Source organism: Peromyscus californicus, unplaced genomic scaffold (genome assembly GCF_007827085.1).
Source record: "Peromyscus californicus insignis strain IS unplaced genomic scaffold, ASM782708v3 Scaffold_8__1_contigs__length_139910024, whole genome shotgun sequence".
NCBI lineage: Eukaryota > Metazoa > Chordata > Mammalia > Rodentia > Cricetidae > Peromyscus > Peromyscus californicus.
Window position 1 is genome coordinate 139834969 of NW_026294606.1, and position 14990 is coordinate 139849958.

Sequence of the window (14990 nt, forward strand, 5' to 3'; positions counted from 1 at the left end):
ATCCTTGTAGATTCCTGTGAAATTCCCTAGCACCCTGTTTCTCCCTATTCCCATGGTATCTCTTTCCTTGCTCTCCCACTCTGTCCCTGTTCCAGGTTGACTATCCCATTCCCTTATGTTCTCAACCTCCATCCCCTGTCCTCCATTGCCCCCCACACTCCCAGATTGCTCATGGAGATCTCATCTATTTCCCCTTCCCAAGGTGATCCATGTGTCCCTCTTAAGATTCTCCTTGATAGCTAGCTTCTCTGGAGCTGTGGGTTGTAGTATGATTATCCTTTGCTTTATATCTAGTATCCACTTATGAATACCAAGACAGGGTTTCTTTGTGTAACAGTCCTGGCTCTCCTGGAACTCTCTTTGTAGACCAGGCTGGTCTTGAACTCACAGAAGAATTTGAATGGTCCTAGAAGTTTCAAGGAAAAGCAGCAGTGTAAATAAGCAAAGCTTTAAGTGTATTGATGATTGCTAAATTCTCACAACACCATGTACCTCAATATCAGGCAGCTGATCTGTGTTTTCAAAGCATTCCTTTAAGAAAGAAGACAATGAAACAGTTCTATAACAGATATCACCATTTTAATCATATCCTCATGAGAACTAGAGTGTAGAACTGTCACTCCATTTAGTTCTATATCACTTAGGTATAGAAAAAGGCATAACTGTTGATTGGATGATAACCATATGTCCAAAATCTTCTAATAAGAAAGTACTCTATGGTAAAGCTAGTGTTACTAATATACTTGTTGTGAGTTACCAAAGTTTAGTGAGAGGGGCAGTTTATTAGAGTTAAGAACTTTGTTGTGGAGAAACTTGAATACCTATACCATATATCTATGAGGAAGAAAAAACTAAATTGTGTGACTATAATATGGAAACCTTTTATTTGTTATTCTTTCTTTAATGGAATATCATGTCACTCAGGAAACAGGACAAGTGCACAAATATGATAGGAAAGAAGCAATGTACCTCTCTTTTTCCCAGAACAATGAGAAGATATGTAGTAGTCTCCACTTTCTGAATGTGACATAAGTTTATAATTAATTGTTTTTCAAGCTTCACTGGAAATACATCAACAAACTCCACCACAGGAAAGCCCTTTAAGTATGACGTGTAAATTCTTTTGTTCATCCTAGTTCACTTTGCAAATGTAGTTTGACTCACAGTATAGGAAAAAAAAATTTTAAGATTTATTTATTCTATATACATCATTCTGTCTGCGTGTGTCCTTGCAGGCCAGAAGAGGGCACCAGATCTCATTACAGGTGATTTTGAGCCACCATGTGGTTGTTGGGAATTGAACTCAGGACCTCTGGAAGAGCAGTCAGTACTCTTAACTGCTGAGCCATCTCTGCAGCCCAAGAAAATATTTTGAATGTAATCAGTATGGTAAAGCTCTGAGTTCTTCCAATTCTTTTCATTTATATGAAAAAACTCATATGGAAAAGGATGTTATGAAAGTGAGCCATGTACTTAAGACTCTAACTATCATGGGCATCTTCAAACAACCAAAAGAACCCATAATAAGGGGAACCAAGTGGTAAAACCTTATTATCTGACTCCTCTTTGCTATTAGACAAAACTGTAAAATTACACCATACAGATAAAAAAACTTTCATCAGAGTAATGAGTTTGTTAAAGCATTTACATGTGCCAATTATCTTCACAGGCATGAAAGAAGTCATACTGGAGAGAAGAAACCCTATGAATGCAATCAATGTGGTAAAGCCTTCTCACAGCAGAGCAATCTCCAAATACACAGAAGAACTCATACTCAAGAGAAACCCTATGAGTGTAATCATTGTGGGAAAGCTTTTGCCCGTTACACTCATCTTCAAAGCCATAAAAGAATTCATACTGGAGAGAAACCCTATGTATGTAATCAGTGTGGTAAAGCTTTTTCACAACAGAGTCATCTCCAAGTTCATACAACAATTCATACTGGAGTGAAACCCTATGAATGTAATCAGTGTGGGAAAGCCTTTGCATGTTACAGTTATCTTCAAAGTCATAAAATAATTCATATTGGAGAGAAACTCTATGAATGTAATCAGTGTGGGAAAGCTTTTGCACGTAACAGTAATCTTGAAAGGCATAAAATAACTCATACAGGAGTAAAACCATATGAATGTAATCAATGTGGGAAAGCCTTTTCTCGACAGAGTTATCTCCAAATACATAAAAGAACCCATACTGGAGAGAAACCCTATGAATGTAATCAATGTGGGAAGGCCTTTTCACGACAGAGTTATCTCCAAATACATAAAAGAACCCATACTGGAGAGAAACCCTATGGATGTAAGCAATGTGGTAAATCTTTTGCAGATTACACTTATATTAGAGTACATGAAAAAATTCACACTGGAGTGAAACTATATGAATGTAATCAGTGTGGGAAATCCTTTTCACAACAGGGTTATCTCCAAGTTCATAAAAGAATTCACACTGGAGAGAAACCCTATGAATGTAATCAATGTGGAAAAACTTTTGCACGTCACAGAAATCTTCAAAGACATAAAAGAATTCATATTGGACAGAAGCCCTATGAATGTAGTTAATGTGAGAAAACCTTTTCACAAGAGAATCATCTCCAAGTTCATAAAAGAATTCATCTGAGAGAGAAACCCTATGAATCTAAGCAACATGGTAAAGCTTTTGCATGTCACAGTTACCTCAAAGGCATGAAAGAATTCATATTGGAGAGTAACCCTATGAGTGTAATCAGTGTCATAAAGTCTTTGCATTTCACCATAGTCTTTGAAACCATGAAAGAGTTCATCCAGGAGTGAAACCTGTAGTGTTTAATCAATCTGTTAAAGTCTTCATATATTAGAGCAGTTTTTGAGGACATGAAAGAACTAACACTGAAGGGGAATCTATGAGTATAAAGGATTTGGTAAGATCTTTAGCCAACAAGCTTACATTTAGTTACTCAAGGTTATTTATTGTGGAGATAAAATCTGACAAGTGTCAACAATCTATTCAAGCATTAAAATGCCCTTTTTTATTTTGTTTTCACCTACTAACTCATATGGATCAAAACCCTGTGCATTTAATTAGTAAGACAACCTTTTAGATAACATACTTCTCTTCAATTAAATAAAATAACTCATCCAGGAGTAAAACTTTATGGATGTATACTAGTCTTTTCTCTTCCTGTGATAAAACACAATGTCTAAGGCAACTTTAAAAAAGAGCTCAAATTGGCTTATGGTTCCAAAGCAAAACAAGTTCATCAAGAGAGAGGCTTGGCAACAAGTGTCAGAAATAACAGCTCAAGCAGGAAGCTCAGAGCTCACATCCTCAACATGAAGCAGGGAGCAGAGAGTGGGAACTGAAATGGTGTGAGGATTTTAATATCTCAAAATCCACCACCAGTGACATATTTTCTAAACTTTTCCAAATGATACCAACAACTGAGAAGTATTGATTCTCTGACTTTTAAGCCTGCATGGTTACTTTTTGTTATATGAACCAATTCATGATAAAGAAAAAATTCTGTAGGTAAGCCTTTAGATGCTTCAACATCTGGGTTACAGGCATGAACGCTTACATAAGAAAAATAGTCCTGAGTGGAAATGATTAATGATTCACTTTAATTTTTATTTTGTTATGTCAATGTGTCTTTGGATAGATGCATGTGCTTGGTGGTTCCCAAGAAGGGTAGACCCTGTAGTCTTCTTGGATTTCTACCTGGAATTACAGGAAGTTGTCAAAAACCTCACCTGGATTCTGGTCAGGAACTCGCCTTCACTGCTTGGCCCTGTCTCTATCCCTGTAAATATTTTAAAGCTTTTATATATCATCTGGACATTAGGAAATAGGGAAGAATTCATAGACAAGAGAAATCCTGGACATGTAAACAATATAGTAAAGCCTTTAGACATCAAAACTGTCTTCAGTTTCAAGGGAAAAAAATCTTGTTTCATCTCATTGTTATCATAGCCTTGAAGCAAATAAATTGTTTACTATGTTCACTAAACTCTGATGGGAGGTCACAGTAATGTGGTTTGTGTTTTGAAACTTTTGGAGTAGGTATTGAAATGTTCTGTATATGTGACAAATTCACTGAAGTTTATTTGGTGGTTCATATATTCCTTCTTTCACCTCTGTTCATCTTCTGTTGTGCTTTGACTTGATGGGTATTTTTCTGCTGAAATATATAGAATGAGATGCTTATCATCTAAGGGTCCCTTGTTTATTTAAATATCTGGTAGTATATGATCATAATTTTCAAGTAAAGGTGTCTATGAAAGGGTAGTGGGTTTTTGTTTCTGATTTTTTTTTCACACTTTCACAAATTCCCTTTAGATGTTGTTTGTTATTTAGCCTGTCGTGGATGTCAGTAATTCATCAGCACTACATTTGAACTCATGATTCTCATGTGTCAGCCTCCTGAGTACAAGTCCAAGTGTAGAAGATATACCCCTAATATGTCCTGTTTTGGCAATGCATTTTAACAATGTTAATGTTAAAATGCTTAATAGAAAAGAATATTAGAAACACTGAATACCTCATGTGTGTACCCAAAGCAGCATTTTCATCTTTCTGGTAGAGATATAAGAAAGCAAAATAATCAGCAATCAACTGTATATCTCATAACATAACTTGATGTGCTATGTATATGTATATATCTTTGACATTCCTGCCTTTTCATGATCCAGTTTATAATCCATATGCCACTCCATCTTGAAGTATTGTCTCCTAAAGGAATTATCTAGAGATGTAAGACAAGAGATTTGTTTTCTGAAATGTATTTCTGTTGTGTGTGGGTGGGTATAATGTGATTATGGGTTTGAATGGGTGACACATATGTTGGGACCAGAACAAAACTTTGTGGGGTTTCTTTTGGCCCTCTTCAAATGGTGATCAAGGTCAGGTTACCAGCCTTGCATACCAGAGTAATTTTTTCCTAATGAGGCAGCTCACTAGTGCTCAAATAAGGTTAGTAGAAACAATACATCAATATTCCTATTCAAATTGTAAATACATTGTCATCTAAGGATTGAGGAACACAGTATAATTTGAATAATGAATTCTACTTGCAAATAGATATATTTATACTGCCATCTTTTTCTATTGTGTTAGTTTATTCTGAGGACTAGACACTTGTTGATAACACTTTCTCAGAACCACAAATGAATGCTAGAGAATTGTCTCAGTGTGTAAAGGTTTCTACTAAGTCTGACTAAACCTGAGGACCTGTGTTCACTCTGTGATATCCACACTATTCCTGCAAGTTTTTCTCTTATTTCTACACTTGGGCTCTTGTGTGTGCACAGCCAAACACTAGCACAGAGAAAAATAATTTTTGAACCCAAATAAGGCCAGTGAGGTCACTTGTAACCAAACTTGACTACCTACATTTGATTGCTAGAATTCCCATAGACAGAATAGTAATTGACAGTTGTAAGTTGTCTTGTAAGTTTCACATGCATACCATGGCACAAGTGTATACACACAGTTAAAAGTTTAAGAAGTTTAAATTAACAAAATAAAGAAAATAACCAAAATATTCAGAACATATGAAATGGTTTACCAATTGAAATTAATGCATTGTCGAATTTTAAGATTTACTGTTCCTCAAAACCATGATGGTTCCTGTTTAAAGTTTACATTATCATTTCATTCTCTGATTCAAAGGTCAAAGAAGAGAAAGATCCATAACTCCAATTACAGAAATTTTTAATATAGTCTGGCTAGACTGATTTGTTGAGTAGAGACTCAACAAAACCTTTCATTGTCTTTACCCACATCAGGAGAAATGTGTTAACCATGTAAATAAGAAGCAATGTGGAAAATTCACTCACAAAGGGCTAGATATCCATTGACTCCTTCAATGACCATGTAGCAGGGGCTTTCATTATTTTCAATTGATAGATAACAGAAGGAGTAATGGAGCATCTTCATCTTCTGCATTATAATGACATATTTGTAGGTGGAGAGTTGGCTCAGTAGTACTGGTCATGTTAGATACCCAATTTGGTACCTAGCACCCACAGCAGCTGGTCCATACTATCTATAATTGCAGGCCCAGGAGATATGGTGTGCTCTGTTTGCCTCCTTGGACACCAGGTATGCAAATGATGTAAAGAGAAATACATGTGACTCCATATTATAAAAAGATTTCTTCATGTAAGTGTTATTGTCTAATTCAAATTAATTTAATTTAGGTGTATAAATTTTGCTAATGTGTGTGCTGGTTGCATGCCAGGTACCAGTGGTGGCCAGAAGATTGTATTAGCTCCCTCATGACTGAAGATACTGAGAGGTGTGAGCTGTCTTGTGTGTGCTGGAAAACAAAGACCCTCTGGACAAAAAAATCCAGTGTTCTTAGCTGCTGAGCCATCTATTCAGCCCTATATACATGTCATTAATAGCAGTAAGATGTAAATGGCTGTTTTTCAGTTCATCTTTACCTCAGCCCTGGTGATCCAGAAGAAATAAAAATGGATAACATCAGAAATTTAACTTAACTTGGTGTTTTGAAAATTTTCTGAGCCAAAATCTCCAAAAAATGAGGGAAGAATGCAAAGAATATTCAGGAGAGAATATGACAATAGAAGTCCTAAAGTATCTGACCATTTGACAAAAGCCACAAGACTGAGTTTATCTCAAACATGATAAATAGGCAGCAGTTGGAGCCCACAAGGACATAGATCAGGTGTTCCCAAGTGTATGGCTCCTTAATGGAGAAAAAAACGATTTGCAGGCATGAAGATAGACTTGTCTAAAAGGGAGTGTATTCTGCTTCCCTGATGCCTGTGAATAGACTAGAAAATGTGAAGAAAATCATTGTTTTAGTGCATGATTGGGAAAAAGCAGACAGCAAACATGGACCAAAGGATTCTTTAGAGAAAAAATCTTGGAGATTTCAGGTGAGAAGCTGGGGCTACACATTAAGTCCCAGCATAGCTTCGATCTCTGGCCTGTAGCTGTAAACTTGCCTGCTGGCAACAGCTTTTTTAGCACATGATGTTAATTTCTTTTGGTTCTGGTAGGGCCTGTGCTTGGCCAAGAATGGTTCTAGACTGATGCAAATTTTACATGAGCCTTCAAAACCTAACAATTTAAAAGTGCCAGATTTCTTTAATGCCTTGTCAGTTTTGGAGGCACATACATGGCTAAGAAAATTTACTTCCCTCTTGAATCCATTAAATATATCAGATAATGAAATGTGTCAAAAAAATAAATCAAAGCTAACACACACCATAGTAGTCTGGTGTCACCTCTTTAGTATAAATGGGATAATCCCCTGAGGCCTCAGTGGCAGCAGGAAGTTATGGATGTCTCCATTTTGTTTTATGCAACAGTAACCAAGAAGTCACATGGCATTGACATTTATCATGAAACCATTAGCAAAGAAGATGGTTAATTCATAAGGCTGCTTTCATTGTGATGAGGTCACCAACCAAGTGGGAGCAAAACACATGGTTCCTTTTTGCTCAAGGTTAGCTCAGCTCCATGAGAAGGTGAGCCCATCCCCCATCACACAAAATCTCTGCAGGATTCAAACATCACAAGTTAAATGTCCATTATTGCTCCATAATCACAATCCTTTTGAGCAATTCTTTGCTTTTCTGCTTTCCATATAACTTTAGAAACAGCTTTTTCTTTAATGAATAGTTGGAAGTTTTCTTTGGGTATGTGGAATTTATGCTACAAATTGAACACATCCAACATCTTAATATTGAGTCATCATGTATACAAGGATCATCAATGACTTACCATTCATTTAGTTCTTTTATTGTTTTGTGAATATGTGAAAGACTTTTAGTTTATTGCATGAAATGTACTTTAGGGCTGGACAGCATATACTCCTCTTGGGGATTATTTGTGTTCACATCCCAAATATCCATGTTGGGAGGCTCATATGTACCTGCTGCTCCAGATCCAGGATATCTGACAAACTTCTTTTCTCATGTGTCACCTGAATATACATAAAAGACGTTCTTTCTCACACACAAACATACATAAGATGGAATTCAACTATTTTCAAAAGTGCATATGGTGCATAAAGCAACTGGAGCAAAACAAGTTGCTTTAAGTGTATATTACAAAGTATACAAATTTTCTTTTAAAATCTGTTATCTTGCTTTTGGTTTTAAAAGATTTGCATGATAGAGAATTTCAACCAGAAATTAATCATAAGAAACATAAAATAGTGTCTAAGTGATCACAAAAAAGATATAATTTCCTTTATAGTAAGAGAATGAAATAGATTTTATTAGTTAAAACTATTATGTGCAATGTTGAAACATCAGAATTATCAAGTAAGTGTCAAATTTTGAAAGAAGAGCCTCACAAACATACCATTTCTATAACTGGCAAGCAGAATACTAGAGTGCACAAGTGTGAGTCCTGGCCTGTGGTTTGTTTTTATTGTTGTTTTCTTAAAATTCTGTACTTCTTTGTTTAAAGGACCATGATATATTTGTAGGTTTGTATCTTTCATCAGTGGTGCTATCTCTTTCAAATGTATTTAGCTTGGTGAATAGAATAGAGAGTATGCTTAAATGAAACAAATTGTCTTTGCTAGTTTAAGAGGCCATTTTGCTTTCAGTTGTAGTTTGCAACATGAATATTGTTGAGTAAGTATGCTCAGAAAGAACACATTGCCTTTTCTAGGAAAATAGGCCACTTATTTTTCAACTATTGTTAGCAAAGTGATTAGAATAATGAGTTGCTTAGAATAAATGCACTCTATTGGCTGGGAAAAGAGGCCACTTCACTTTCAACTGTATTTAGCAATATGAGAAGAGTAATGAGTTCACTTACAATAAACACATTGTCTTTGCTAGAAAAAAGGCCACCTCTCTTTCAACTGTATTTAGCAATGTGACTAGAAGAGTAAGTATGCTCAGATAAAACACAGTCTTTGCTAGGAAAACAAGCAACTTCTCTTTAAATTGTACTTAGCAATGTTAATAGTGAGTATGCACAAAAGGAACACATTGTCCTTGCTAAGAGGACATTTATCTCTTTCAACTGGATTTAACAATATAAATAGAATAGTGTGTATCCTTCAAAGAAGCACATTATCTTTGCTAGTTAAAGAGGCCACATCTCTTTCAATTGTATTCAGCAATATGAATAGAGTAGAGAGTAGACTTAGAAGAAATTCATTGTCAGTGCTAGTAAAACAGGAAATTTCTTTTTCAACTGTAGTCAGCAAAGTGAATAGAATAGTGAATTCATTTACAATAAACACATTGTCTTTGCTGGGAAAAGAGGCCACTTCTCTTTAAACTGTACTTAGCAAAGTGAATAGAACAGTGAATACATATAGAAGAAAGTATTGTACTTTTTAGGAAAGGGGAACACTTCTCTTTCAAATGTATTCAGAAATGTGAATAGAATAGTGAGTACTCTTAGATGAAATGCATTGACTTTGCTAGGAAAAGGAGACATTTCTCTTTCAAGAATAGTTACCAATGTGAATAGAATAGAGTACACTTAACAGAAATGCATTGTCTTTGCTAGGAAAAGAGGCCACTTCTTTTTCAACTGTATTTAGCAATATGAATAGAATACTGAGTAAGTTTAGAAGAACCAAATTATCTTTGCTATGAAATGTGGCCACTTCTCTTTCAAGTGTGTTTAGCAATAGTGAGTAGAATAGTGAATACTTTTAGAATAAATGTATTGTCTTTGCTAGGAAAAGAGGTCAATTCTCATTCTTCTTCAGCTGTGTTTAGCAATGTGAAAAGAATAGTGAGTACTCTTAGAAGACACATTGACTTTGCAAGTAAAAGAGTCCATTTCTTTTTCAACTGTAGCTGGCAAAGTGAATATAATAGTGTGTACACTTAGAATAAATGCATTGCCTTTGCTAGGAAAGGGGGCCAATTCTCTTTCAACTGTATTTAAATGTGAATAGAATGGTGAGTATGCTTCAAATAAACACATTGTTTTTGCTAGGAAAAGAGGCCACTTCTCTGTCAAATACATTTAGCTTGGTGAATAGAATAGAATAGAGAGTATGCTTAAATGAAATGAATTGTCTTCACTAGCCATATGAATAGAATAGTGAGTTTGCTCAGAAGAAACACATTGTCTTTTCTAGGAAAAGAGGCAACTTATTTTTCAACTCTAGTTAGCAAAGTGATTAGAATAGTGAGCTGCTTAGAATAAACACATTATATTGGCTGGGAAAAGAGGCCACTTCTCTTTCAATTGTATTTAGCAATGTATATAAAATAGTACTGTAAGAATAAATGCATTATCTTTGTTAGGAAAAGGGGCCACTCCTCTTTCAAATGTATTTAGCAATGTGAGTAGAATAGTGAGTATGCTTAGAAAAAGTACATTGTCTTTGATAGGAAAAGTGGACACTTTTCATTCAACTGTATTTGGCAATGTGAATAGAAGAGTGAGTATGATTAGAATATTCACATTGTCTTTGCTAGGAAAAGAGGACACTTCTCTTTCAACTGTATTCAGCAATGTGAATAGAATAGTGTGCAAGCTTGGAAGAAACATTGTCTTTGCTAGGAAAAGAGGCCCCTTCTATTCAACTATATTAAACAATGTGAATAGAACAGTGGCTGCTTCTTTTTCAAATATATTTATCCAGGTAAATATAATGGTGAGTACAGTTAGAAGAAACACACTGTCTTTGCTAAGAAAAGGAGACATTTCTCTTTCAAATGGACTTGGCAATGTGAATAGGATAGTGAATATTCTTAGAAGAAACACAATGTCTTTGCTAGGAAATGGAGGGCATTTCCCTTTTAACTGTAGTTAGCAATGTGTAGAGTAGTGAGTGCTCTTAGAAGAAGAAACACATTGACTTAGGAAAAGAGACCACTTCTCTTTCAATTGCATTTAGCAATGTAATTATACTAGTGAGTACACTTAAAGAAACACATTGTCTTTGCTAGGAAGAGTGGCTACTTCTCTTTTACCTATTTTTATCAATGTAAATAAAATAACAAGTATGCTTAGAAAAAATGCACTGTCTTTGCTAGTAAAAGAGGTCACTTCTCTTTTATTTGTATTCAGCAATGTGAATAGAATAGTGAGTATGCTCAAAAGAAATACATTGTCTTTGCTAGGACAAGAGGCAACTTTTCTTTCAATCAGACTTAGCAATGTTAATATAATAGTGAGTAAGCTCCGATGAAACACATTGTTTTTGCGAGGAAAAGAGTCTATTTTTCTTTCAACTGTGGCTGGCAAAGTGAATATAATAATGAGTAGCTAAGAATATTGTCTTTGCTAGGAAAAAGGGCCACTTATCTTTCAATTGTATTGAGCAATGTGAATAGAATGGTGAGTATGCTCAGAAGAAATATATTTTCTTTTCTAGAAAAATGGGCCATTTCTCCCTTATTTGTATTCAGTAATGTGAATAGAGTAGTGAGTGTGCTTAGAAGAAATGCATTGTCTTTGTTAATAAAATAGTCCATTTCCCTTCAACTGTAGTTAGAAATGTGAATAGAATAGTATGCTCACAAGAAATGCATTGTCTTTGCTAGGAAAAGAGGCAACTTCTCTTTTAATTGTATTTAGAAATGTGAATTGAGTAGTGAGTATGCTCTGATGAAAACACATTGTCTTTGCTAGGAAAAGAGGCAACTTATCTTTCAACTATATTCAGCAATGTGAATAGAGTAATGTGTATTATAGGAAGAAATGCATTGTCAATGCTAGCAAAAGAGGCCATTTCTTTTTCAACTGTAGTTAGCAAAGTGAATATAATAGTATGCTAAGAAGAAACACCTTGTCTTTGCTAGGAAAAAGGGGTAATTTCTCTTTCAACTTTATTTATCAATGTGACTAGAATATTGAGTATGCTTTGAGGAAACACATTTTCTTTTCTAGATAAAAGGCCACTCCTATTTGTATTGTCTCTGCTAAGAAGAGACCATTTCTCTTTCAGGTGAATAGAATAGTGAGTATGTTTAGAAGAAAAGCTTGTCTTTGCTAGTAAAAGAGGCCATTTCTATTTCAATTGTGTTTAGCAATGTGAATACAATTGTGATTACATTTAGAAGAATGGATAAAGAGAAGGGGCAACTTCTCTTTCAACTGCATTTAGCAATGTGAATAGAATAGTGAGGATGCTTACAAGAAATGCATGGTCTTTGCTAGGAAAAGAGGCCACTTCTTTTTCAACTCTATTCATCAATCTGAAGAAATTCATTGTAAATGAATAGAATAAATAAATAAAATGAATAAATAATTGAATAGTGAATATGGTTAGAAAAAAAATACATTGTCTTTTCTAGGGAAAGAGCCCTGATCTCTTTCAACTGTGTTTAGCAATGTGACATTTTGGATCAGTCCATTCTTTGCCAGAGAGACTACCTTGTATTGTAAATTTGTTATTATACCTGCTAGGTTAGCTAGCCACACACCTCCAACCATGGCATTCAGAAATGTCTGGTGAGTGGTGGTGCAGATAGAGGAACTTCTGTAAATGCCTCCTGTCTGGTGATGGTAGGCTGCAGTTGCAGCTCCAGGTGCCCCAGTTCCTATATCATCTGCTGTCTTTTGACTTAACAGGTATTTGAAGTATCATTTCAAATTTTCTTCTGAACATTTTGACCTGTACATGTTTCCTTTTTGCCATATAGAACCCAAGAGTATTTTTCTTTCTTTTTTTTGAAAGATTTATTTATTTAATGTATGTGAGTGCTCTATCTGCATGTACACATTTGTGTCAGAAGAGGGCATGAAATCCCTATATAGATGGTTGTGAGCCACCATGTGGTTGCTGGGAATTAAACTTAGGACCTCTGGGGGAGCAGCCAGTGCTCTTAACTACTGAGCTATCTCTCCAGCCCCTGGGGACTTTTTTCTTTAAGGAAATAAAAGTTGTAGGTAATTAAATGGAAGGGCTAGAAATGGGGATATTCCTGATGCATCTGTCTTTGAAGGTTTCTTTTATAGTAGTATCTTCTTTGTATAAGGAAAATAGAATAAGATTATAATAGTTTGATGCACATACAAATTGGTAATTTACTGATGTGTCTGTACAGGATTTTGTACACAACTCCCATAGTCCAACCTACATCTTTTATTGGTACTTTGTATAACATACTGAATCTATATATTAGATTACTGGTGAGTTTCTTTTGATACAGTTGAGTACATTTTGGTGGCAAACTTGAGGGAACTGTGGTCATTTTATATTGACAACTTTAAAACTGACTTAGATCTTGAAAGTCTGTTCTTTGTACCTTCTTGATCTCAGAGTTAGAAGAGCTGTGGATTAGAAAAAAAAACATATTCAATAGTGGCATCCTTTAGAAGACTTTCATGATTTTTCACATCCTCTCAATCTTATGGATTGACTCTAGGCAATCAATTTACCATGAGCTACACTCACAGCACTGTTTTTCATTTTAATTGTTGTTATTGTATGTATCTATGGGCTATAGTGTGACATTTCATTGCATATCTCCAGTTTATGATGACTAGCTTAGGATAATTGGCACATTCAAAATCTCTTGACTAGCAATTTTGAAATAATTCATATTAGTTATTTTGTAGAAGTTTTGTGTGTCTATAACTACAGTAATTACCTTATAGTTTATTGGCATCTTGTCTCTGTTTAATTGTAATCTCAACAATATTATGAACAAGAATAAATGGCTTTCTCTCATAATTACTACTTACCATCTTTTAAATGTTTATACTAGATGTAAATTTCAAATCAATTTGTATAATTGAAGTAAACATTGAAAAATTGCTAGAAAATTATAAAATACCCTAGCTTGCTAGTTCATTTTTAAAATAATAGATTCTTCTCATATACAATACATCCCAAACACAGATTCCTTTCCCTCCACTCCCCTTCTTCTCTCTGCTCTGCATTCATTCTCCCTCCATCTCCCATCAGAAAAGAGAAGCCTTCCAAGAGACAGCAACCAAACACTACAATACAAAATACAATAAGACAAGGCAAACACCGTCACATGAAGCTGCACAAGATAACCCAACAGGAAGAGAAAACTCTCAAGAGTAGACAAAAGAGTCAGAGACCCACTGTCTCCCACAGTCAGGAATCTCACAAAACCACAAAACTAACAGCCACAATATACATACAGAGGACCTGGTGAAGTCCCATACAGGGCTCCTGCTTCCCTCTTCAGTCTTTGTGAGCTCATAGGCAGTCTGCTTAGTTGATTCAGTGGGCTGTGTTCTGGTGACCTCCATCCTGTCTGACTCCTATAGTCTTTCTGCCTGCTCCTCTTCAGGATTCCTGATGGAAACATCCAGGTTCAACTCTCTCCACATAATGTCTACTTGTGGGTTTCTGCACCTGCTCCCATCTGCTGATAGAGGAAGCATCTCTGATAACAAGTGGACAAGGCACTGATCTGTGAGTATAGTAGAATATCACTAGGAATCATTTCATTGATTTTTTTTTTTTTTTTATAGCAGATGCATTTGGTTCTTCCTAGGTGTCTGTGTCACCTCATCGGACACCTGATTTTTGGTAAAAAAAAAAAAAAAAGCCAGAAATTTTTAAAAAGACAGTATCTTCAACAGTGGTGCTGGTCAAACTAGATGTCTGCATGTAAATGAATGCAAATAGATCCATATTTATTACACTGCACAAACTCAAGTCTAATGGATCAAAGACTTCAACATAAAACCAGATACACTGAACCTAATAGAAGAGAAAGTGGCAAATAATCTTGAGTGAATTGACACAGGAGAAAACTTTATAAACACAACACCAATAGCATAGACACTAAGACCAATAATTAATAAATGGGACCTCACAAAATTGAAAAGCTCTGAAAGGCAAAGGACACTTTCAATTTGACAAACCAGTTGCCTACAGAATGGCAAAAGATTTTTACCAACTCAGCATCTGATAGAGAACTAATATCCAAAATATATAAATAGCTCAAAAAACTAGATATCAACAAACCAAAGAATCCAATTTAAAACTGGTGTACAGATCTAATCAGAGAATTCTAAATACAAGAATCTCAAATTGCTGAGAAACACTTAAAGCCATCATTGAAATG

At 35.2% G+C, this 14990-nt stretch overlaps 1 protein-coding gene across 3 annotated transcripts in view; it reads left to right on the top strand.

Annotated features, from left to right (window-relative positions):
* Window positions 1-13615, top strand: part of LOC128103465 (zinc finger protein 120-like) — an 89169-nt gene extending 75554 nt beyond the window's left edge. For all 3 annotated transcript variants that reach the window (XM_052727886.1, XM_052727885.1, XM_052727884.1), the window contains one exon: window positions 1670-13615. In XM_052727886.1, the coding sequence (XP_052583846.1) occupies window positions 1670-2558 (889 nt within the window). In that variant the 3' untranslated portion in view covers window positions 2559-13615. The remainder of the gene's footprint in view (window positions 1-1669) is intronic.
* Window positions 13616-14990: the final 1375 nt, after the last annotated feature.